Raw genomic sequence first — 19,218 nt, forward strand, 5'->3', positions numbered from 1 at the left:
GGCGACCCGTCCAGGGTGTACCCTGCCTCTCGCCCATAGCCAGCTGGGTTAGGCTCCAGCACCCCCACGACCCCACATATGGGATTCAGCGGCTTGGAAAACGGATGGATGGAGATTATAAGATGTGATCTCAAATATATATTCAGCAGATATTAAGGGCTTAACAATAATTAGATTAATATATATATATATATATATTTAGTCAAAGTCTGATTTTGTTCTAAAGCAAAATTTGTAAAACCTGTAATCTCCTGCCCAGACATGCTGCCATGGTAATTAAGCTTACTCCCCTTCCTGTCTTCCTTCTTATTACCAGATCTTGAGGACCCACCCATCACACTGACATCCCGCACTTCTCGAACACGGCATTCCTCCCAGAGCGATGATGCCCCTTCCACCTCCTGTTCAGAGGTGTTTCAGGGCGGGGTTTGTGACCTGGATACCCCAGCTCCATCCTCCCTTGCAAGAAGCAGCAGTGCCTCTGACATCATGGAACCTTTCATCGCTGAGCGGGTCAAAGGTGAAGACCCACAGAGGGATCCTTCTTTGATCCCAAACCTCCCCCATGAACATTCCACTTCTTCTTCCTTACTTGCAGTAAACAGCCACGCAGCTCAGCCACACCCACGCCCCCTCACCTCTTCCTCACCCACCTTTTTCACCTTGTCCAATGGTGTTGTTTCCTCCACATCAGAGGGAAAAGATGATGGTAGTGCTTATGACCAGTTCTGGGACCCCATCAGCTCTCAAAGCAGAGATTGTAACTCTGATTGGCTCAGCAGTTGGGATTCTGCTTTTGCCTTTTCCTCTGAAAAGGATATGGACACTGAAGAGAGTGAAATGGGTGCTGGGGCTGAGGAGGATGACTTATTCTCCTCTATTAGGGAATACCTGACTCAAAAAGGAGATGAGAGGAAGGAAGAGACTGGACAGAGGGAGACCCCTGGTTATACAGTAGATAGTGTTAGGTCATTTACACCAGTTGAAACTGGGGTGGCTAGAGCCCAAATAGATCACACAGGACAGTTGCAAGAGGCAAGACGAGTTTTAAGAGAGGACAGACAGGTAAGTAAATCAGTGAGACATAGCAGTGTGGATTCAACAGAGGAGAATGAGGCAGAACAGCCAAGTATATATGAATGTCTGGAGTTGCAGTGTCAGTGGCCATCACGGTGGTCACCCAGTGCAAGGGACAGCACAAGCTTTGAAAGAAACATGGGAGAGAAAAAGGGGGAAGGCAATTCAGGGAGAGCAGCAGGAGGTGAGGAGAAATGTATGTGGAGGGAAATGGCAGACGAAAAACAGGACAATGAAGCAGCAAATGAGAGAGCCAGTATAATTAGACAAGATTCTAATGCAGTCGAATCTAGCATTGAACTTAATCAAGCTCCACAAGCTTTAGATACAGCTAAACCTAAAGCACCTCAAAGTAACGCAAAGAGGCACCATTCTGGGGGGGTGCATGTTAGCTTCCGTCCCTCCACTGAGTCTGTCCAGTTCCACAACCCCCTTGAGAATAAAGAGGCTCACTGGAAAGCCCGGCTGCGTCGCCTCAGTCACTTCCATACACACAGTCACTCAGCTGGGGAAAGGCCAGGGGCTGGGATGTCAGGGGGAAAGCTGGGAGCGGGGGGTGCAGGTAAGTTTGGGTCTGTGGCGGGGATTAGCCAAAGAACAGGAGCACATGAGAAATTAGCCTCTGGGACTTTTATTGATGCCAGCGGGTCAGCAGGCACTGGAGGGCCAGAAAACAGGGCTGGGGCTGGTGGAGAAAAGCAACATCCTGGAGTTTACATAGGATCTATCATTGGATCTGAGATTCACTCTGAGGGACCATCGGGCAGCTCATGCTCCTCAGGGGTACGTGGCCGCTTGGGACGTTCTGCCTTGAGATCTCGAGTCTCCCGCTCCCGCTCTCAGGAGCCAGGCAACACTGTCACACGTCACCACCAGGGGGCCATTCTTGGTGGCGTCTATAAGACTGTGGTACATGCTCTGTCCTCCAAACCCAGGCCCAGAGGTCAAGGGTCATCCCAAGGCTCATCGCCACAGCGGCAGGGCCGGGCTGCAATGGGTGACGCGTCACTCAGAGACCTCTACTCCCATGTCCTGGGCTACTTTGGGCGAAAGACGTCAATGGCAGGTGAGGATTGCAGCAAACGAAGTTCTCACAAAGGACAGCAAAGGAGACCAAAATACTCACTGAACACAAACACCAACAACCCTCTTGTCTTTTTTTGGCTGTTTTTAACTGGTTTGTTTTAACGGAATGAACTTTTTTTTGGGGCTGACACTCATCATCTTGCTGCTGGACTGAAATTCAAACCCCCTATTGATGTGTTTCCTCTTGAACGTAGCCCCCCCCCCCTTCCCAGCCTGCCTACTTTCAAGGACCCAACCCTCCTCCCATACCTTGCCACTTGTTTCTCCACCTGAGAAGCCCCTTGCTCCTTCTCCTTTCTTCTGTCTTTCAAGGGTTTTGGAGTTTTAACCTCTTCTTCTACTTTCCCCCTCCCCCACCTCCTCCTTCTCCATAATGTTGCATGCAGCCTCCTCGAGCCTCCTCTGCCTACTCCCTGGACTCCAGCCCTTCTTCAGCGGCACAGAAGGAAACCGCAGGAACAGAATAACTGCCTGTAGAGAAGTTAAATTAAAGGAAAACAGATGTGGCTGGAGATAAAGCTCACTATGTGTTTTATTACATCTTTCCACATTTAGTTTTTCAAACATAGAAGGTTGAGCTTATAAAGGAAAAACTTTAGAAATGTTGGAGCTTTTTTAGTATTAGAACCAAACTTATACAAAAAGCTTTAACAAGTTATTGTAGTTTATCTTAAGGCCACTAGAGTGCACCGCAGCACCTTATACTGAATGGTTGTCTTCATTTAAATAAGCCGTACACCATTTTTATTTTTGGGGGGAAGAATGCAAATCATATTCCGTCTTAAGCGTATGGTCACTGTTGAACAAGCATGATGTTTTCATTTTATTCAGATGCCTTTGTTTTGTGAAGTTGTATATTTGTTGGTTTGTGTTTTTTTTGTTTCAGATATGTGGTCTTTTCTATATACGGTGATATCACAGCTAGCACATTAGAAAGCACTAAAAATGCATGTCTGTGCTCTGCCCTGAATAAGCTTGCACACCCACATGGGAACTGCTCCATCCATTCCTCCTGTGGGATGGGTGTAAGTTGGTACTGATTAGACAGGGAAGTGTATATCATCTCTCCACTGGTTTTGCCTCTGTAGCTGGGGTGTTGTGTCTTGCTGCACTTTATTCAGCTATACTTGCATCTTTATCATATCAGATGTTGTGTGTTACGTGTCAGAGTCCTAACCCAAACCGTGTTTGTCTTTTGGTCTGAAACTAGTAGGTCATCTGCTGGATGTCTGATCTAACCTTGCAGTGTTTCTGATTTGTTTTGGGATTACCTCTCAGAGAATAACAGTAACCCCAGAAGTTGCTTCACTGCTAATTAATTAGCAGGAAGACTTGCAACAGTCAGACTGAGAACTTTGGGGAGTTACTGTCAAAGATGTAACCCCAGAGGAGAACATTTCTCAGACATAAACTGGCCCATTTTGATAATTATAATTAATTTCAGCCTTGTACATTTTATTGCACCATGCAGAAATCTCATCACTGTTCCTGTTTGTATGGCAAATAACCATTGTACCCAAATAGCTAAAAGAATGGTATTGAACAAGTGGGCTAGAGGAGTTGAGTGATGTACTAGGTCTACGTCTTAATCAATCAGCCAAGGTTAAGGATATGGCAGTAAACAAAAAAAATTTGAACTTTGGATCTCCAATGATTGTAGTGCCCAGTGTGAGGCTGAATTTGCTCAGATGTTCTGGTGAAGGTTGTCGTTGCACTGACCTTTTGTGGGCTGTAGCCAATGACAGGCGATGCAGCATTGCACCTGCCATGCTGTGTTTCTGGTTTAAGTTGTTTTTTTAATCTTCAAAGATACATGAACATTTTTTTCATGCAACAAAGTGAGTTAGATGTTAAACTGGGATTGACATTAACAAAATACTTGGAACAGCAGCTTGATGCTTATCTGGCTTGGGGTTGATAAATACTCACACAGCATAGCTATAAACTAACGTGACCACTGTCATTGCCTCCACACTAACAGCAACATAACTCGGTACCTGCACTAACGTAGTCCTCTGGTATGCTGCTTTTATGGACCTAACAAGGTGATACTCTTCTGGCTCTCATGCATGGTGTGACTTAACTGCTGCATTGCTTTTCTGGTGGTTTGATGCCTGCAGTGTTGTGGCTTTTTCAAAACATCTGTCTTTATTAAAATTTAGGCCTAAACACATGTATATTTAAACAGCATAAACGTATCAATTAAATTGTCACTGAGGGGAAAACCGATCGCTAGCAACAGTTCAGCTCTCATTACTTAGATGGCCTTTAAGCGTATTAATACCTAAACATTTAACAATAATTATAACTTTCTGGCTCCCGTGTATATTATTATTTATATTTATTCTCATTCAACTAGTATTTAAGTCTGATCCATTTCTCTGTGCATGCTTGTTTGCTTTTTTACTGTCTTCAACTACCTATACTTTAATATATTTTTGCTTTTTTCTGTAGCCAACAAGGAAGAGGTGGTCCAGAAGGCTCGTCCTGTGTCCACTGATGTGGGAAACAGCAACCCAAACTTCTCTGACCTCATGGATGAGTTTATCCAGGAGAGACTGCGGACCAAAGGAACTGTGGTCAGTACAACATTTAGACACACTGACTGATTAAAACTTTATACTTATATAACACAAAAACCCTGTCTTATATTTTGGTGTGCAGGGTCGTCGTGGTAGCAGCCCAGGAAGTCTGGAGGTTCCCAAAGATCTCCCTGAACTCCTGGAGACTGGTCAGAGTCCTGGATCGCGACCGTCAGATGATCTTCGACCTATTGATGATCCTGGGGTTCCATCGGAGTGGACGTCACCTGCAAGTGCCAGTGGTTCTGATGTCATCAGCTCTGACAGTCAGTCAGAGTCCTTTAATGCCTTTCAGTACTCCACCTGCAAGTTTGATAGTAAGAAAAAAAGAACCAACACTTTCTACATTCGTAACCTCATTTTAATGAGAACAAAACTCTTCTTTTTCGTCTTCTTCTTCTTCTTCTTCTTCTTCTTCTTCTTCTTCTTCTTATTATTCTTCTTCTTATTATTATTATTATTATTATTATTATTATTATTATTATTAATATTATTATGTTTTATTCCTCAGTGGTAATAAACACTGTAGTAAAGCTGTTTTTAGTGCTATTTTGTAAAGCTGTCTTTCATTTTGTAGATTTTACTATGAGTTCAGAACCATATGGAGGAGGTCGAGGCAGCTCACTAGACCAGGACAGCCTGGGTGGGGGCGTGGCCTGTGAAGAACACGAGGTTGCCAGTTTGACAACGCTGCACATAGATTCTGAGAGCAGTAGCCTCAGCCACACTGTCACTGTCACAGGTATGTGAAATCCATATTTACATTTTTTTTACAGTATGTTATGTAGGTTGGTTCCTATTTGCCACGTACAACAAATAGTAAATCTAATTGAAACACTGCATTCGTTAATACTTCAATACTATCACATTCATATGTACATGCACCAAAATTAAATTTCCACTTCATTCCTGAAGTGATGTACATTCTGAAACCTGTGAGAAATTAGATTTGGAGGATAAGTTTAAACTCATTATATAACACATAATTTAACCAAATGACAAAAAAAACTAGAGTGAGTTGTTTCTTCTCCCATTTCATGTTTTCTTTATTGTGTGTCTTGTCTAGGTTCTGAGAGCGCATCTCCAGCACATTCCCTTGGAGGCTCTCGGTCCCAGACACCCTCCCCTGCTACTCTGACAGCAGAGCACACTGATCACACACACTCCCACTCGCACACACACCTACAGCTGGACCAGAAGATTCACAACTCTGTGTTACAGACCCCCGATGATCTGGGTAATTTTCAAATACACTAAAACATGCAATTGTAGGTTTTATTTCTCTAAGAATGAGAGACAAGAGTCACGGACTGATCCATCGATTGATTGTAGAAACCAGCGAGTTCCCCAGCGAGGACTGCAGCGTGATGGCAGGTGGTTCTCGAACTGGATGGCACGCAGATGTTGCCACGGTAATGTGGAGAAGGATGCTTGGTATCCTGGGGGACGTCAATAGCATCAAAGATCCAGAGATCCATGCTCAAGTGTTTGACTACCTGTGTGAACTGTGGCAGAACTTGGCTAAGGTAAGCAGTGAAATACACTGTAAATAAAATAAACTGCTTTATATAAATATTTTGTTGATTTAAAAATAACATTTGTTTACAGATAAGAGATAATTTGGGCATTTCTCTGGACAATCAGTCATCTCCCCCACCTCCTGTTCTGATTCCACCACTGAGAATCCTCACCCCCTGGCTCTTCAAGGTGGGTGTGACTGAGTGATCACTTTAGTACATATTCTTTACAGTGGAACCATTGTGTCATGCTTTCATTTCATTCAGTCATTTGACAGCGTTTCCTGCTTACATAGGTGTGTTTTGTTTGTTTACATATGTGGGTTTTTATTTATTCCTCTTAAGGCTACCATGCTCACAGAGCGTTACAAGCAGGGGAAGCTTCATGCCTACAAGCTGATCTGTGGAATCATGAAAAGACGACAAGATGTTTCCCCAAACACAGACTTTCTTACACACTTCTACAACATCATGCACCAAGGACTGCTGCACCAAGACCAGGTAGTATTTATAAACTGTTAATGCTCAGAGGCCAGAATTCCCTGTACAAATGTTCACAGACCGGTAGATGGACGTAAGAAAAGGGTCACCATTTAATGAATGTTGTGGCTGTATCATGTTAGGATTCAGTGAAGCATTGTTTAGTTTTTATTTGGGACTGACTGCACAATTGCATTTAAAATTTAAAGTATGCCTTTGTATCCTTTACATGATTAGGTTTATAATTTAATCAAGAATCTACAGTATGTAATGTAATGTAGCTCCTCATGTGTAAGTATGTTGTATTTCCTCAGGACATTGTGAACACCATTATCAAGCACAGCAGTCCTCGGTTTTTCAGTATCGGCCTTCCTGGAGCCACCATGCTTATTTTGGACTTCATTATTGCAGCTTCTAGAGTTACCACCTGCTCATCACTCAATGTAAGCAGTGGTAAAGTAAAGACTGACTAAGGGAGGAGATTGTAATCTTCATTTCTTATCTTATATATTTCTTTTTACTCCTTCTCCTTTTTTGCAGGCTCCAAGAGTGGAGGCCCAAAACCTTCTTGGATCTCTCGTGTGTTTTCCTAACTTGTATGGGGACCTTCCAGCCCTCCATCCCACCACGGCTGACATGGTGCTTACCAAGTTCACTGATGTCAAGGTGAATGAAAGAAATATTAGTAAATAGTTTAACAGTACCATGGAGCTTATCTAACAATGCATGGGTTCAAACCTTTTTCCACTCTGTGCTAAATCTAGGTCAGTTTAAAGTGTGTAACACAACAACCTAATAGATTAATACCTCATCAGCCATTCTTGTAATAGTCCAGAGCTATGGGAGTGAGGTTGTTGTTGTTGTTGTTGTTGTTGTTTTTTTTTGTAAACTGCTAATGCCATGCATGGCAGCACCTCAGATCCGCCTCCTGGTTTCTTTCAAGGAAGAATCTGGTTTTGAATCTTTAAGCACTCATTAACCACACGGACAGCATCACATCAGTGTGTGTGAATGTAACCGATGCATGTCCATGTTTAGTAAAGACTGTATGCTTATAACACACTGTATTAAAACCCCATCATTTCTTCAATCAGCTTTTCTCATTATCTGCATTGTTAAAGCACTAACTAAGTCTCTTCATTATACATGTGTCTGGGACTGTGTAGAATGAGAGGTGACACAACATAACAAAAGGTTTGTATCAACTGTTTGTTTTTTAGGAGCACATTATCAAGACCATCCTGACATCTGCCAAGGACGAACCCTCTTCTACCGCTAGGTAATAATAATTTGTGTGTGTGCGTTTCTGTTTGGGTTAGAGCCTAATGGTTAGACACATAGCTGTGATGGTTAAAGTTAGGGCACCAGGGCTCTATCCACAATGTATGCATGTTTACGTCTATGTTCACTTTTTTAATGCTTGCACAATTTGTGCATAGCAAGGTAGCTTCACTGCCTGTTTATACTTTATGTATTAGGTGTGTGTCCCTGTGCAGTCTTGGTATATGGCTGTGTGAAGAGTTGGCTCACGAGACTCATCATCCACAAATTAAAGATGCTCTCAACGTCATCTGTGTTACTCTGAAGGTCAGTGAAGCTATGCACTGCTTCAGAATCACTGGTTTACACACAGACTCTCAGATTCAACTTTCATGAATGTGAAGGTTAATATTATATAACAAGGGTCACATGTCATCCCAGAATATGATGATTCCATGCAGCCTTTGGCCTTTGCCTGTTTTCAAACTTTTATTGCTTTTGACCACTGCAGTCTTTTTGTCTCTCCTTTGACTGTAATTCAGTGAAATAGGGCTCCAGCGCTGGCTCTGAGTTTAACAGGCTGCTGACTGGCCACATGGATCTGCTCTTGTTATTTAGTGTATTTTAATGCTGGTCTAAGGGACATTTCATGACTAAAAATTGAATAGCCATTTAGCGCATTATAATGTACCAACTGAGAAACAGTTAAAGGTAGCATCTGGTGGCAGCAATTCTTGTGACACCTTTTTTAATTTAAGAAATAATGAAATAAGATTGAAAGCATTTTTTAAAAAATGAGCTTGGTAATAAAAATACATTTTTTTTAATCATTCAAAATTGGAGGTCTCTGAGGTGATGTTTAATAAGACTGACTTCACTTCAGTAGAACCAGCAATGAAGGACCTGGCTGTACAGTACAGTACAGAAGTACGCCAAAACTTCATCTATATCCTGGATGCTTGGACTGTATTAAACATGGTAGACTGCAAGCAGCCAACGTCTGAAACATTGTTGGACATGGTTATTGGTGTTGATGAAATTGCCCCAATTGATTTTTGTCTGTTTCAGACCTCTAGACTGGTACAATAATACTGTCCAACACACACTCTCTAATCTACAGCCAAATGGCTTGAGACACACACACACACACACACACACACACACACACACACACACACACACACACACACACACACACACACACACACACACACACACATACCTCTTCCACCTTGGAATCCCCAGCTTGTGTATCGGCAGCCAATGGCCTGCTAGGACAGTACAGCAACACACACACACCCCTGCATTCTCCTACCCCTGGGAGTGAACCCTGGACTGTCAATATGTTTGGTCTTCCTTCAGATAGGAGACTAATCCAAGGGGAATGCTGCAAGCTGTGTCACACAAACACACACTGTCACAAATAAACACACATCTTGTGCACTTTTGAATCTCTTTCCTTTATACCCAGCCAAGTGCACACAATTGCAGTGTACACATATACACACAGCTTAAGGATTATCATGTTTCCATGAACAACCACTTCTTGTCCTCAACCTAAATCAGTTACATCTAGAGTCTTTTTGTTAGTAAATTTTTTTTTTTCAAAGACAACAGTAGTTAAACTTTATTTTGTTACAAATATTTTAACACACTTTTTAATGAGTAATTTATCTAGAAACACAATAACTGTACATTAGGAAACATTTGACTTTGGTGGATAATAACTAATAATGATTAGTAATGCCTTTTGGTGAAATATTTGTATGACCTTTTTAGGACAGAATATCAGCTTGACCACATTGTGATTTCTGTGAATTGTGTCTCTCAAAGTATCCCAATAAGCTTGTAGCACTGATGGCGTCGGACATCCTTCACCTACTGATCAGTTATGTGGATCATCTTCAGAAGTTCCCCCCTGACACTCCCAAGAAGATTGTAGAAGTGAGACATTAATTACCTTCAGCATGTTCACGCCATCATATGATGATGTGTAAAAATGAATGCAGTACACAGTACAGTATATTTATTTATTATAATTTAAGTATAACTAAATGTAGCATTTGCACAGAAAACCATTTCATTGGTTTTTGTTTTCCTCAGATTTTGATCGCCACCATTACACACTTGCTGCCTACTACGGAGTCTTCTCCTCATGAAAATGATAAGAAGGTAACATACACACACACACACACACACAGATTGTTGCATTGTCTCACTGGCTTACTTATTTTGCTTGGATAATCATATTTTTCTGTCTTTTTATTATGCTGTGCTTGTTGGCATTGCAGCTTGTGGTTTCCCTCCTGTTGTGTTTGTTGGACTGGGTGATGGCTTTGCCACCAAACACTCTCCTTCAGCATGTTCAGACACGAAGTCCACCAGAGAAGGACCAGCCTCCCAAGACTCTGCTCAGCTGTATTTATAAGGTGTGCAGTTGTGTTTGTCATGGTGATGTCATAGTGTAGTGGAAAAACACATTTGTTATTAAAAACCAAGAAGAATAACTTTTTTTTACATTTTAGGTGTTACATGGTTGTGTTTATGGAGCGCAATCTTTCAACAGCCCTAAGTATTACCCACTGCAGCTGTCAGACCTGTCAAGTACAGACTATGACCCCTTCCTGCCATTGGAGAGCCTTAGAGAACCAGAACCACTGCATAGCCCAGACTCAGAGCGCTCCAGCAAGCTGCAGCCTGTTACTGAGGGTAATTTATTTAATGTTGGAGAAACACTACACAACTACTGAATCAACTGTGACCATCATAAAACATGGGACGTAGAGTGACATAGAGTCTGTAATTCTCAAATAACACAGTGTGTATTACCACCTCAGTGCCTAGTCTCATGACTAGATCACTGTTGTAGACCATTCTTTTCTTTTCCTATTTTCCTTTCTTGTTTACTCTTCACACTACCAAGGTTTAGGTAGATACAACATATCTGTACTTCACATACAGCCCTGTCAATAAGGAGCTATTGGGGAGACTGTGCATGTCAGTGTGTGTGTAATGAAGATGATTAGCCAGGATCTTCTGGCAGCACAGTATGTGATGGCATTGGCTTGTGCCCAGCATGGGGCAAACTATGAAGAAGCTGAATGTGTGTTGGTGCCACTTCCTAGGGTTTTATAGTTGTTCTTCCAGGTTTTCTATAATTGGTAGTAACATTTACTCTTTTCAGCCAAATTAATGATTAGAAATATAAAAACTATATACTATATGACATATCTTAGTAACATACCTTAAATCTTTCTTTAGTTCTTCTTAAATTATTCTTCCAATATTATCCTTGTAATATTTCCCCTGTCTGTTTTTACTGCAGTTCGTAGTCGTATTCACCAAGGCCTGATTTCTATCGCAGCCAGAACGGTCATCACCCACCTGGTCAACCACCTTGGACATTATCCAATGTCTGGTGGACCTGCTACTCTATCTAGTCAGGTACTGGTATTGGTACTCTGAACTAAATGTGTTTAGAAATATAAAAGGTTATGTTAATGTTCTGCTAGATCAATGCTATGATCCATATTTCCTAGGTGTGTGAAAATCAGGACAACCCATTCTGTGAGAGTGCAGATCTTGGACCAGAGCTTTTCCATTCACCAAACCTACAGTTCCTGGTTCTGAACGGCTCTACTCTGCTCTCAGTGCTACAGGTAGTGGGCTATATAGTTTATACTTCTATCATTCATGATGATTTCTTTACTATTTAAATATTTTTTCCTTCTATTTCCAAGATCCGGTCAGAGTCTGGTGTACCAGGAGGTGGAATGACAGCTGGTTTATCTTCTGCTCCTGCTTGTGTTCGTGTTATCATCCGAGATGTAGCTGGAAAACACTCCTGGGATTCTGCCATCCTCTACGGGCCTCCACCATGTTCCCCGAACAGCCCTGCAGACACAATTTTAACACACACACAATCACCCCGCAGTGCAAATCTTCATTTACGCACCCCACCAGGAGGTCCACTAACAAAGGTGGGGATAAAGCGAGAAGATAGCTGGGAAGAGCAACAGGAGGAGAGGAAGTCAGAGGAGGGCGAACAAGGTATGGAGGGCGATGAGCTTCAGGGAGAGGAAGACATAGTTGAGAGAAACATCAGTGAAGAAGAGAAGTCAGACCAAAAAGGAGGTGGAGGAGATGTAGGGAAAGAGGAGGAGGAAGAGGAGAAAAAGGAAAATAAAATGGACAGTGAGGGGCATCGAAGGGAGCTGGGCTTAGAACAGCTTCTAGCTCCACCGTTGGCTAAGCGTGTGTGTCGGGAGGCAGTGCCAGCTTGGGATTCACTGAGGGAAGGCGATGATGCACTGGATGAAATGCTGCAGTATTTGGGATACTCAAGCCCAGAGTGTCTACAAAGAACAGGTACCCATACACCCAGCACCTGATGTCTTTAAATTTATCACAATGGTAATTTATTTAGTTAATACACATGGTTTATTTGAGGAACTTCTGTGCAACACAGACTCCTGTGACAACACACTCTATAGCCCTCCAACTAATTCTGACTGATTGGTCCCACAAGGCATGCCACTCAACATCCCAGCCCCTCCTCCAGTGTGTGTCTCTGAGAAGCAGGAGAATGATGTCATCAATGCTATCCTGAAGCAGAGTGCTGCAGAGAGAGAGTTTGTCCTGCATGTATGTATTCGCTGTTTTTAAATGACAAGAAAAATATAATAATCACGTTCTCCTGCGTTGGTAGCACACACCTATAAAAATATAATTCATATACCGTAAAAAAGGATTTCAGGGTTTAGTGGCAACACCTAAAAGCAAAATCTATTTAGTATTAAAGTAAAACATGAACATTTTCAGAGAGGCGAAGAGCTGAACATGAGGGCGGTGCAGCAGACGGAACCAGAGACTCAGGCGCCACAGTCGGCCTTCTACTACTGTAGGCTACTGATCAATATACTTGGGCTGAACTCCTGGGAGAAGAGGTAAGCTCACACATTATTCTGTCACCTTTTTCGCATTTTAATTATTGTTGTAAGATCATGCTGCATTCAACACACCTGTGTTGGTAGATTATGGCCATCTACAGTGATAAGAAAACATTATTTCAGATATTTGTTGCTCATCTTTTGCAATTGTTTTGCATTTTCTGCTCTTCATTTTCTGTCTTTTTAACAAAATGTGTAGACAAGTAAAAATAATAAAACTGAAAGCATATTTTTTGTGCCTAATGCATAAGCTTTACTAAAAGGCTGTCATGTTGTTTTAGGACAGGGAAGTCTTTCATTATTTTTTTTTTCTCCATAATAAAGCGAACGCTTGTTGAATGCAAATTAGGGAAATTTTTCAAATTCAACAAAGTATTTTGCATTAATTAGACACCACTTTTGCCCATTCACTCAGCACAGCATTTCATCTTCTCAATGACTCTAGGCTAAAATACACAATGTCAAGGTATCACTTTAAATGTGTCTAGCCAGCTAATGGACACTCATCCCTTTTTATACTTTATCCAGGATTTACACCATCTACATTCAGCCTGCACAATAGACTTCTTAACACACTGTGCGAATGTGTATGCGTGTGTGCACACATGCATGCACACGCACTGCAAGTGATAGTGTGATAATGAGTATAGTACTCTATTGATCAAACTCAACCCATTTGGAGTTACACTAAAAGGCATTAGTTGACGAAGAAAATGATGTGAGATGTGGTAATTCATAAATCAAGATGACTGATGCACATGTAGATGTAGGAAGAACATTTAAACAAAAGAACACAAATTAAACCAAAATGTAAATCAATAAATAGTCAAAAAACTGAAAAAGGAGGAAAGACAGAAGATATTGTGTAATAATCTGTTATTGTCCTCTCATGTCTCTCCAGGTATTCATATGGGACATTAAAGACACTAAGATACTGACAGTCACCCATGTGTGCATGCGCGCGTGTTTGTCCCCTTTTATGCCTTTCCCTATAATCCAGGGTGTAAATGGAGTCTTTGAGAGCAGAGAATGAGGCCATTACCAAGTATCACTTTAATAAAGAGCAAATTGCTGCCTCTCTCTTTATCTCCTGCTCTTTCTCTTTTTCCCCTTTCTAAGAGTGAACAGAATGAGTGTCATTATCAGTCCACTTCAAGCTTCACTGCTTAAGTCTTGGTTTTATATCCAAGCTGCCAAGGTTGGGTGCTGGTCCCCAGGACATTCTGAATGGCCTGTGGTCTTCGTGAAATGCTTTTGTTTTCATTAAAATCTAAGGAAGATCCTTTTCCTTTTCTAATTGCACTCTGAAAGCGGTGACTACTCTGGTTGTGTTCAGCTGTTGTTGTGTTGCCGTCTCATGATACAGGTGTAATAGGCAGTGATGGGTTTAGAAGCCCACAGTTAGGATCATCTACGTCTTATTCTACACCTGTATTTGTTTGTCTTCATTTCCTACTTCCAACAGTGTTTGACAAGATTTGCAAAAATAATAGAGGATAAGAAATACTGTAGAACTTCTTCTTAGGCCACCTTTTTCAGTACTAGTGCATATTGCCCCGCGGTATAATGGCCATCCTGCCAGGCTTCTTTTGAATGTGGTCAGGGGTATTGCATGAAACCAAGATAAGAGATTAGACTGGAATTTCCTGGCTGAATTTATCCTTAACTTGGTTACACAAAAGCAGGGTCAGTAAAGCCCAGTCTAGATTTATTCTGTGCTGCCTCTGTTGTAAACTCTTATTCTGTCTTAATTTAGCCCAGACTCTGTCGCACCTAAACAGATTGAAGAAAACTGAATTAAGTTACTATGGTTATTTATTCACTGAATTTAAGTTCTTTGAGGCCTGTCCTTTACTTTATTCTTCCAGCTTAAATCATAGAGATGTGCATATTTAGTATGAGGGACTAATAATATAAGTAAATTATAAATTTAAATGATATTAAATTTACAGTCTTATAACAGGCAAGTTACCTTTTGACAAGACTGAGAAGCTTAAAAAGTTTTACTTTATTGTGTATAAATTCACAAGGCAACGTTACACAGGACACCACAACTATAGGTGAACCTTGAAACCTAAGAAATGCAAAACTGAACCTTCAACTACTCTGACCTTAATGACATTCATGGAATGTGGAAACAACCTGAAACAATTGTCAACAACAACAGCTCCAAGAAATCTTTTACTTTTACAGTTACTTTTAATAGTCCAATTAGCTAATTAACAGGTTTACCCATAACACTAACCTGTGTTTGTATCTGTATCTCTATCTCTCAGGAGTAGTTTTCATTTGTTGAGGAAGAATGAGAAGCTGCTGAGGGAGCTGAAGAACCTGGATTCAAGGCAGTGGTAAGAAATGATGTTGGTCAGCCACACTTTCTGTAGCTTATATTTTTCTACCATTTAATTTAGGTTTTAATTGTTTATAATGTAAAAGCAAAGTTTGCAGCTGCGTTGGTCATTTTTGTTACTGAATCTGGAAGTACTCATCCCTTTTACTGTAGCTACCAAGAGGAATGGTTTGACTTTAATATATTTGTGGGGTAGCTTCTGCTTTTACATGCCCTTTTTCATTAGTTGTCCTGTTGTTCATGTTTTTCTTTAATTCTCTTTTAGCCGCGAGACCCATAAAATAGCAGTATTTTATGTGGCTGAAGGCCAAGAAGACAAACACTCCATATTAACCAACACAGCAGGTAGCCAGGCTTATGAAGACTTTGTTTCTGGACTGGGCTGGGAGGTAAGAACCGAACACGAAAGAGTTAATATGCCAACGCTTTGTATAGTTTCTTTAAAATGTTGTAAATTAATAAATTAATCACCTAAATGACAACTGGGACAAACTTCAGCACCCACAACCTTTACATGGACAAATGGAGAGTAATTTATAATGATCCAACATATTTACAGAAACCTTTATTTCTAACAGGCAGCTAAACTAATAGATAAGTAAGTTAAATTGTGAAACATCCAAGGAGTTTACAAGCCCTGTTTATAACTTACAGCTGTTATGCTGCTATGCTCTATTCACTATCATGTAATTAATAGAAGAACTAAAACAATTCATGTGTTTTGCTTGTGTGTGTTTCGCCCAGGTGGACCTCACTACTCACTGTGGCTTCATGGGAGGCCTCCAGAGGAATCGCAGCACAGGACAGACCACACCTTACTACGCCACTTCTACCACTGAGGTTATCTTCCACGTCTCTACACGCATGCCCCATGACCAGGATCAAAACCTCACCAAGAAGGTAACCTGTACCATGTCCCCAACAGATGACGCTGTTATTGGCTTCTCGTATTCACCGCAATCTAGTTAAAAGTCTGTGTTTTGAACGATTGTAATTTAAACAACACACACAATTCCCTCTGCAATAGTTAGGGTGTATATTGTGAACTAAAAAGGCTTTTAATCTGACCCTAATATAACTTATTTATGGAAGACAAATATAAAGTATTTACTATGAGACGAGATGAGTCCCTTCTTTCTCTTTCTTAGTCCTGTCTGTGTCTAAGAGTAACATTGCAAATGAACACACAAACACTCCCACAAGCTGTCGATTTCAGTGTTTTTACAGCACACCAGTGTTTTCAATAATTCTTAGCAGCAATCGTATTTGTGCATGATGCGGGCTTGTATCAGTGTCTAGGCAGCAGGTTTATCGTGTGTGCATGCGTGTGTGCACACCTGTCAGCCCCTAGGCACTGGGCACTCTGCACATGGCCATAATGTCCTTTTAATCAGATCATACTTCCTGTTTCTCAGCCTATCATGTCGCTTCAGGCTCCTGATTGGATTATCAGCGCCTGGTCCAACACCATCATTCTCCCTGATCAGCTGACTGCCCCATCAGACACACATTTTCCCTTATATATACACACGCACACACACACACACAGAGGCTCAAAAGCTGTTTAAGTCGACACAAACACACATTCACTAAGGGCTTCATTCACCTCAGTCTGCTCAAATAACCACACTGCTATAAATTTGTGTTACTGTTGGAAATAGGAGCACACACTCCTGCATGCTAACAAGCGCACACACAGGCTTACAAATGTGTCCACAAAGAGGTTAAACTGACAGACATACACATGTCCACACTGGCAGGCATTTATCATCCAAACACACACAACAATACTGCTATGCGAGTCTGTTGCAGGGCATTTGTCCAGTTCTCCATCTTTGCTTGGGTTCCTGTCACTCTCATCCCACATGTGCTTGAAACATGATAAGAAACTGTATTTCCCCAACAACTGTGGCGTCAGGAATAACATTGATTGTTTTTGAAATTTGTGATGAGGCACAGAAAAGCACATCCGACGATGAGACTGTCCTTTGCTTTATTAGACTGTTTGGACACTGACATACTGCTCATAACTCTTATACTATAAATGTGATAATGGCAGAAGCTCCCATCACTTCTCAGTTTTGCTGTGAGTTGTGTGTTTTTCTGACACTTCACCATTTGGTGAAGGTGCCTCTAAAAGATTTAGGCCTAACAGATCTTGATAAATGCATGGCTGTTCGTCATGTACTATACTTTCTAAACTCCTCTTAATAGATCAACTTAATGTATGACTAGTCAAGAAAGCAATGGGTTAAATAGACCTATAACTCAATGCAGTCAGATATATACAGGCAGTGTCCTTATGGCAGCCGGGTGAAGTCACTTTCAAATATGACGAGTAAGTAATTAATCCATCGTGCCTCTGTTTGAGAGAAACAAGTAAATTTGTCCTCCAAGCCAGTGCCTCCTGAACCACTGAGAAAATTTAGACAGTCTGTCAACAAATCCTTTTACATTCTCAACACAAAATATACCTCTATAAAATAAGCTAAAACCAGTTGTAGTTAAAACACATTAAAAAAAAGATTAAATGCCTTGTGTTAATCTGAGATCAGCAGCCATCTGCAGGTGTGTGACACAGCAGACAAGTAGAGGGACAGCATGAGGAGGTGGGTGAAGAGCGGGGTGCATTTGGCAGACGTCAAGGTTAATGACAGGGCTGTCAGTAGACCTGACTTCAGCCCACTGAATGAATGTTAAACGCACACACCATCACAGGCGTCAGAGTTCATCCCATCTGTCTTCCAGCTCATACTTCATCTTTCTGGGGCTTCACTCTGTCTTTGTGTACACTTTCCATCTTCACACACTCACTCCATCACCCCAGGGCCACTTATGCCAAGTATACACACAAAAATCAAAGGCCTTGGGCTATGATGGATATGACCTACCGCACATTGGCCATCTACATAGTTTTTGTTGTTTCTGGACAAAGAAAAATGTAGCCTATATACTATATTCGAGTTGTTAAATTTACATTTTTGTCCCTCTCCTGTCTTGTTCCATTCTCCTCCAGCTGAGGCATCTGGGCAACGATGAGGTCCACATAGTCTGGTCAGAGCATTCCAGAGACTACCATAGAGGGATCATCCCTACTGAGTTTGGAGATGTACTAATCATCATCTACCCAATGAAGAATCACATGTACTCTGTCCATATTCTTAAGAAACCAGAGGTAATAAATGTGACTTTTTTAAAATACTTTTATATGAAATAAAGTTGCTTGTGAAAAAGACTTTAGCATTTGCTGTTTCTGCAGCAGTTGTGCAGAATGAATTGTGGCAAGTTTGGTGATCACTCATTTTCCTTGGAAAGGGAATTGGATAGAAATTACTTTTTTCAGATTGTGAAATTGTGACTATGAGCTGTAAATGAAACACAACAGTGTTTTGGTACATAATTGTATGTTTCCTTCCAGCCGACAAAGATATGCGCCCAGATTGCCTAACAATCCTAGAGAGAGTCTTGCCCCAAGTCTTTTTGCTCTGGCTAATGTATCAGCCTAAAACACACAGACATTAATACCACAGCACTAATAGCATAACTCTATTTCAAACAAGACCTAATGCAATTAAATGCTGCTTTTTCTGTATGACATAGAAACCACATCAATAATGACAGAACCTTATTCTGTTTCATTCATTCTACAAGCAAAAATATTGAATTATCAGGAATCCAAAAACAAGTTAGATAAGATATTCTCTGTGTCGCTGTCCTGAAAGCACTGCACACAGTCACAGAGTGCATGGCTTGGAGACCTGGTCTGCAAGTAAATTCAATATATAAAAACCCTGACGTTATTTTCTTTGGTGGATTCCACAAGCAGAGTATTGAATTAAATCAGTAGGCCATAACCTAAGTCAAATAGTAGATCATTAAAAAACGCTAATCAGTTATTGCTTGCCAGGCTTGGTTCA

The 19,218-nt window shown here is 41.2% G+C and overlaps 1 protein-coding gene across 11 annotated transcripts in view; it reads left to right on the top strand.

Moving 5' to 3' along the window:
• The window catches only part of ralgapa1 (Ral GTPase activating protein catalytic subunit alpha 1), a 45,734-nt gene that overhangs the window by 9,259 nt on the left and 17,257 nt on the right, over positions 1-19,218 (top strand). For 6 of the 11 annotated variants that reach the window (XR_003784336.3, XR_003784337.3, XM_029138141.3 and 3 more), the window contains 25 exons: positions 317-2,143; positions 4,618-4,742; positions 4,828-5,062; positions 5,323-5,487; positions 5,812-5,982; positions 6,078-6,271; positions 6,354-6,452; positions 6,608-6,763; positions 7,057-7,185; positions 7,283-7,408; positions 7,963-8,021; positions 8,221-8,329; positions 9,836-9,946; positions 10,106-10,174; positions 10,294-10,431; positions 10,528-10,711; positions 11,328-11,446; positions 11,542-11,661; positions 11,743-12,370; positions 12,531-12,646; positions 12,824-12,948; positions 15,228-15,299; positions 15,567-15,690; positions 16,046-16,201; positions 18,318-18,476. Coding sequence is in view for 9 of the 11 variants with exons in the window: in XM_029138141.3 (XP_028993974.1) it covers positions 317-2,143; positions 4,618-4,742; positions 4,828-5,062; positions 5,323-5,487; positions 5,812-5,982; positions 6,078-6,271; positions 6,354-6,452; positions 6,608-6,763; positions 7,057-7,185; positions 7,283-7,408; positions 7,963-8,021; positions 8,221-8,329; positions 9,836-9,946; positions 10,106-10,174; positions 10,294-10,431; positions 10,528-10,711; positions 11,328-11,446; positions 11,542-11,661; positions 11,743-12,370; positions 12,531-12,646; positions 12,824-12,948; positions 15,228-15,299; positions 15,567-15,690; positions 16,046-16,201; positions 18,318-18,476 (5,516 nt within the window). In the remaining 2 variants the exon portion in view is untranslated. Of the gene's footprint in view, positions 1-316; positions 2,144-4,617; positions 4,743-4,827; positions 5,063-5,322; positions 5,488-5,811; positions 5,983-6,077; positions 6,272-6,353; positions 6,453-6,607; positions 6,764-7,056; positions 7,186-7,282; positions 7,409-7,962; positions 8,022-8,220; positions 8,330-9,835; positions 9,947-10,105; positions 10,175-10,293; positions 10,432-10,527; positions 10,712-11,327; positions 11,447-11,541; positions 11,662-11,742; positions 12,371-12,470; positions 12,647-12,823; positions 12,949-15,227; positions 15,300-15,566; positions 15,691-16,045; positions 16,202-18,317; positions 18,477-19,218 lie in introns of those variants that run through there. The other 5 variants (XM_029138145.3, XM_029138146.3, XM_029138147.3 and 2 more) reach the window with 3 other exon arrangements.

The sequence above is a fragment of the Betta splendens genome, chromosome 22 (assembly GCF_900634795.4).
Source record: "Betta splendens chromosome 22, fBetSpl5.4, whole genome shotgun sequence".
Classification (NCBI taxonomy): Eukaryota; Metazoa; Chordata; class Actinopteri; order Anabantiformes; family Osphronemidae; genus Betta; species Betta splendens.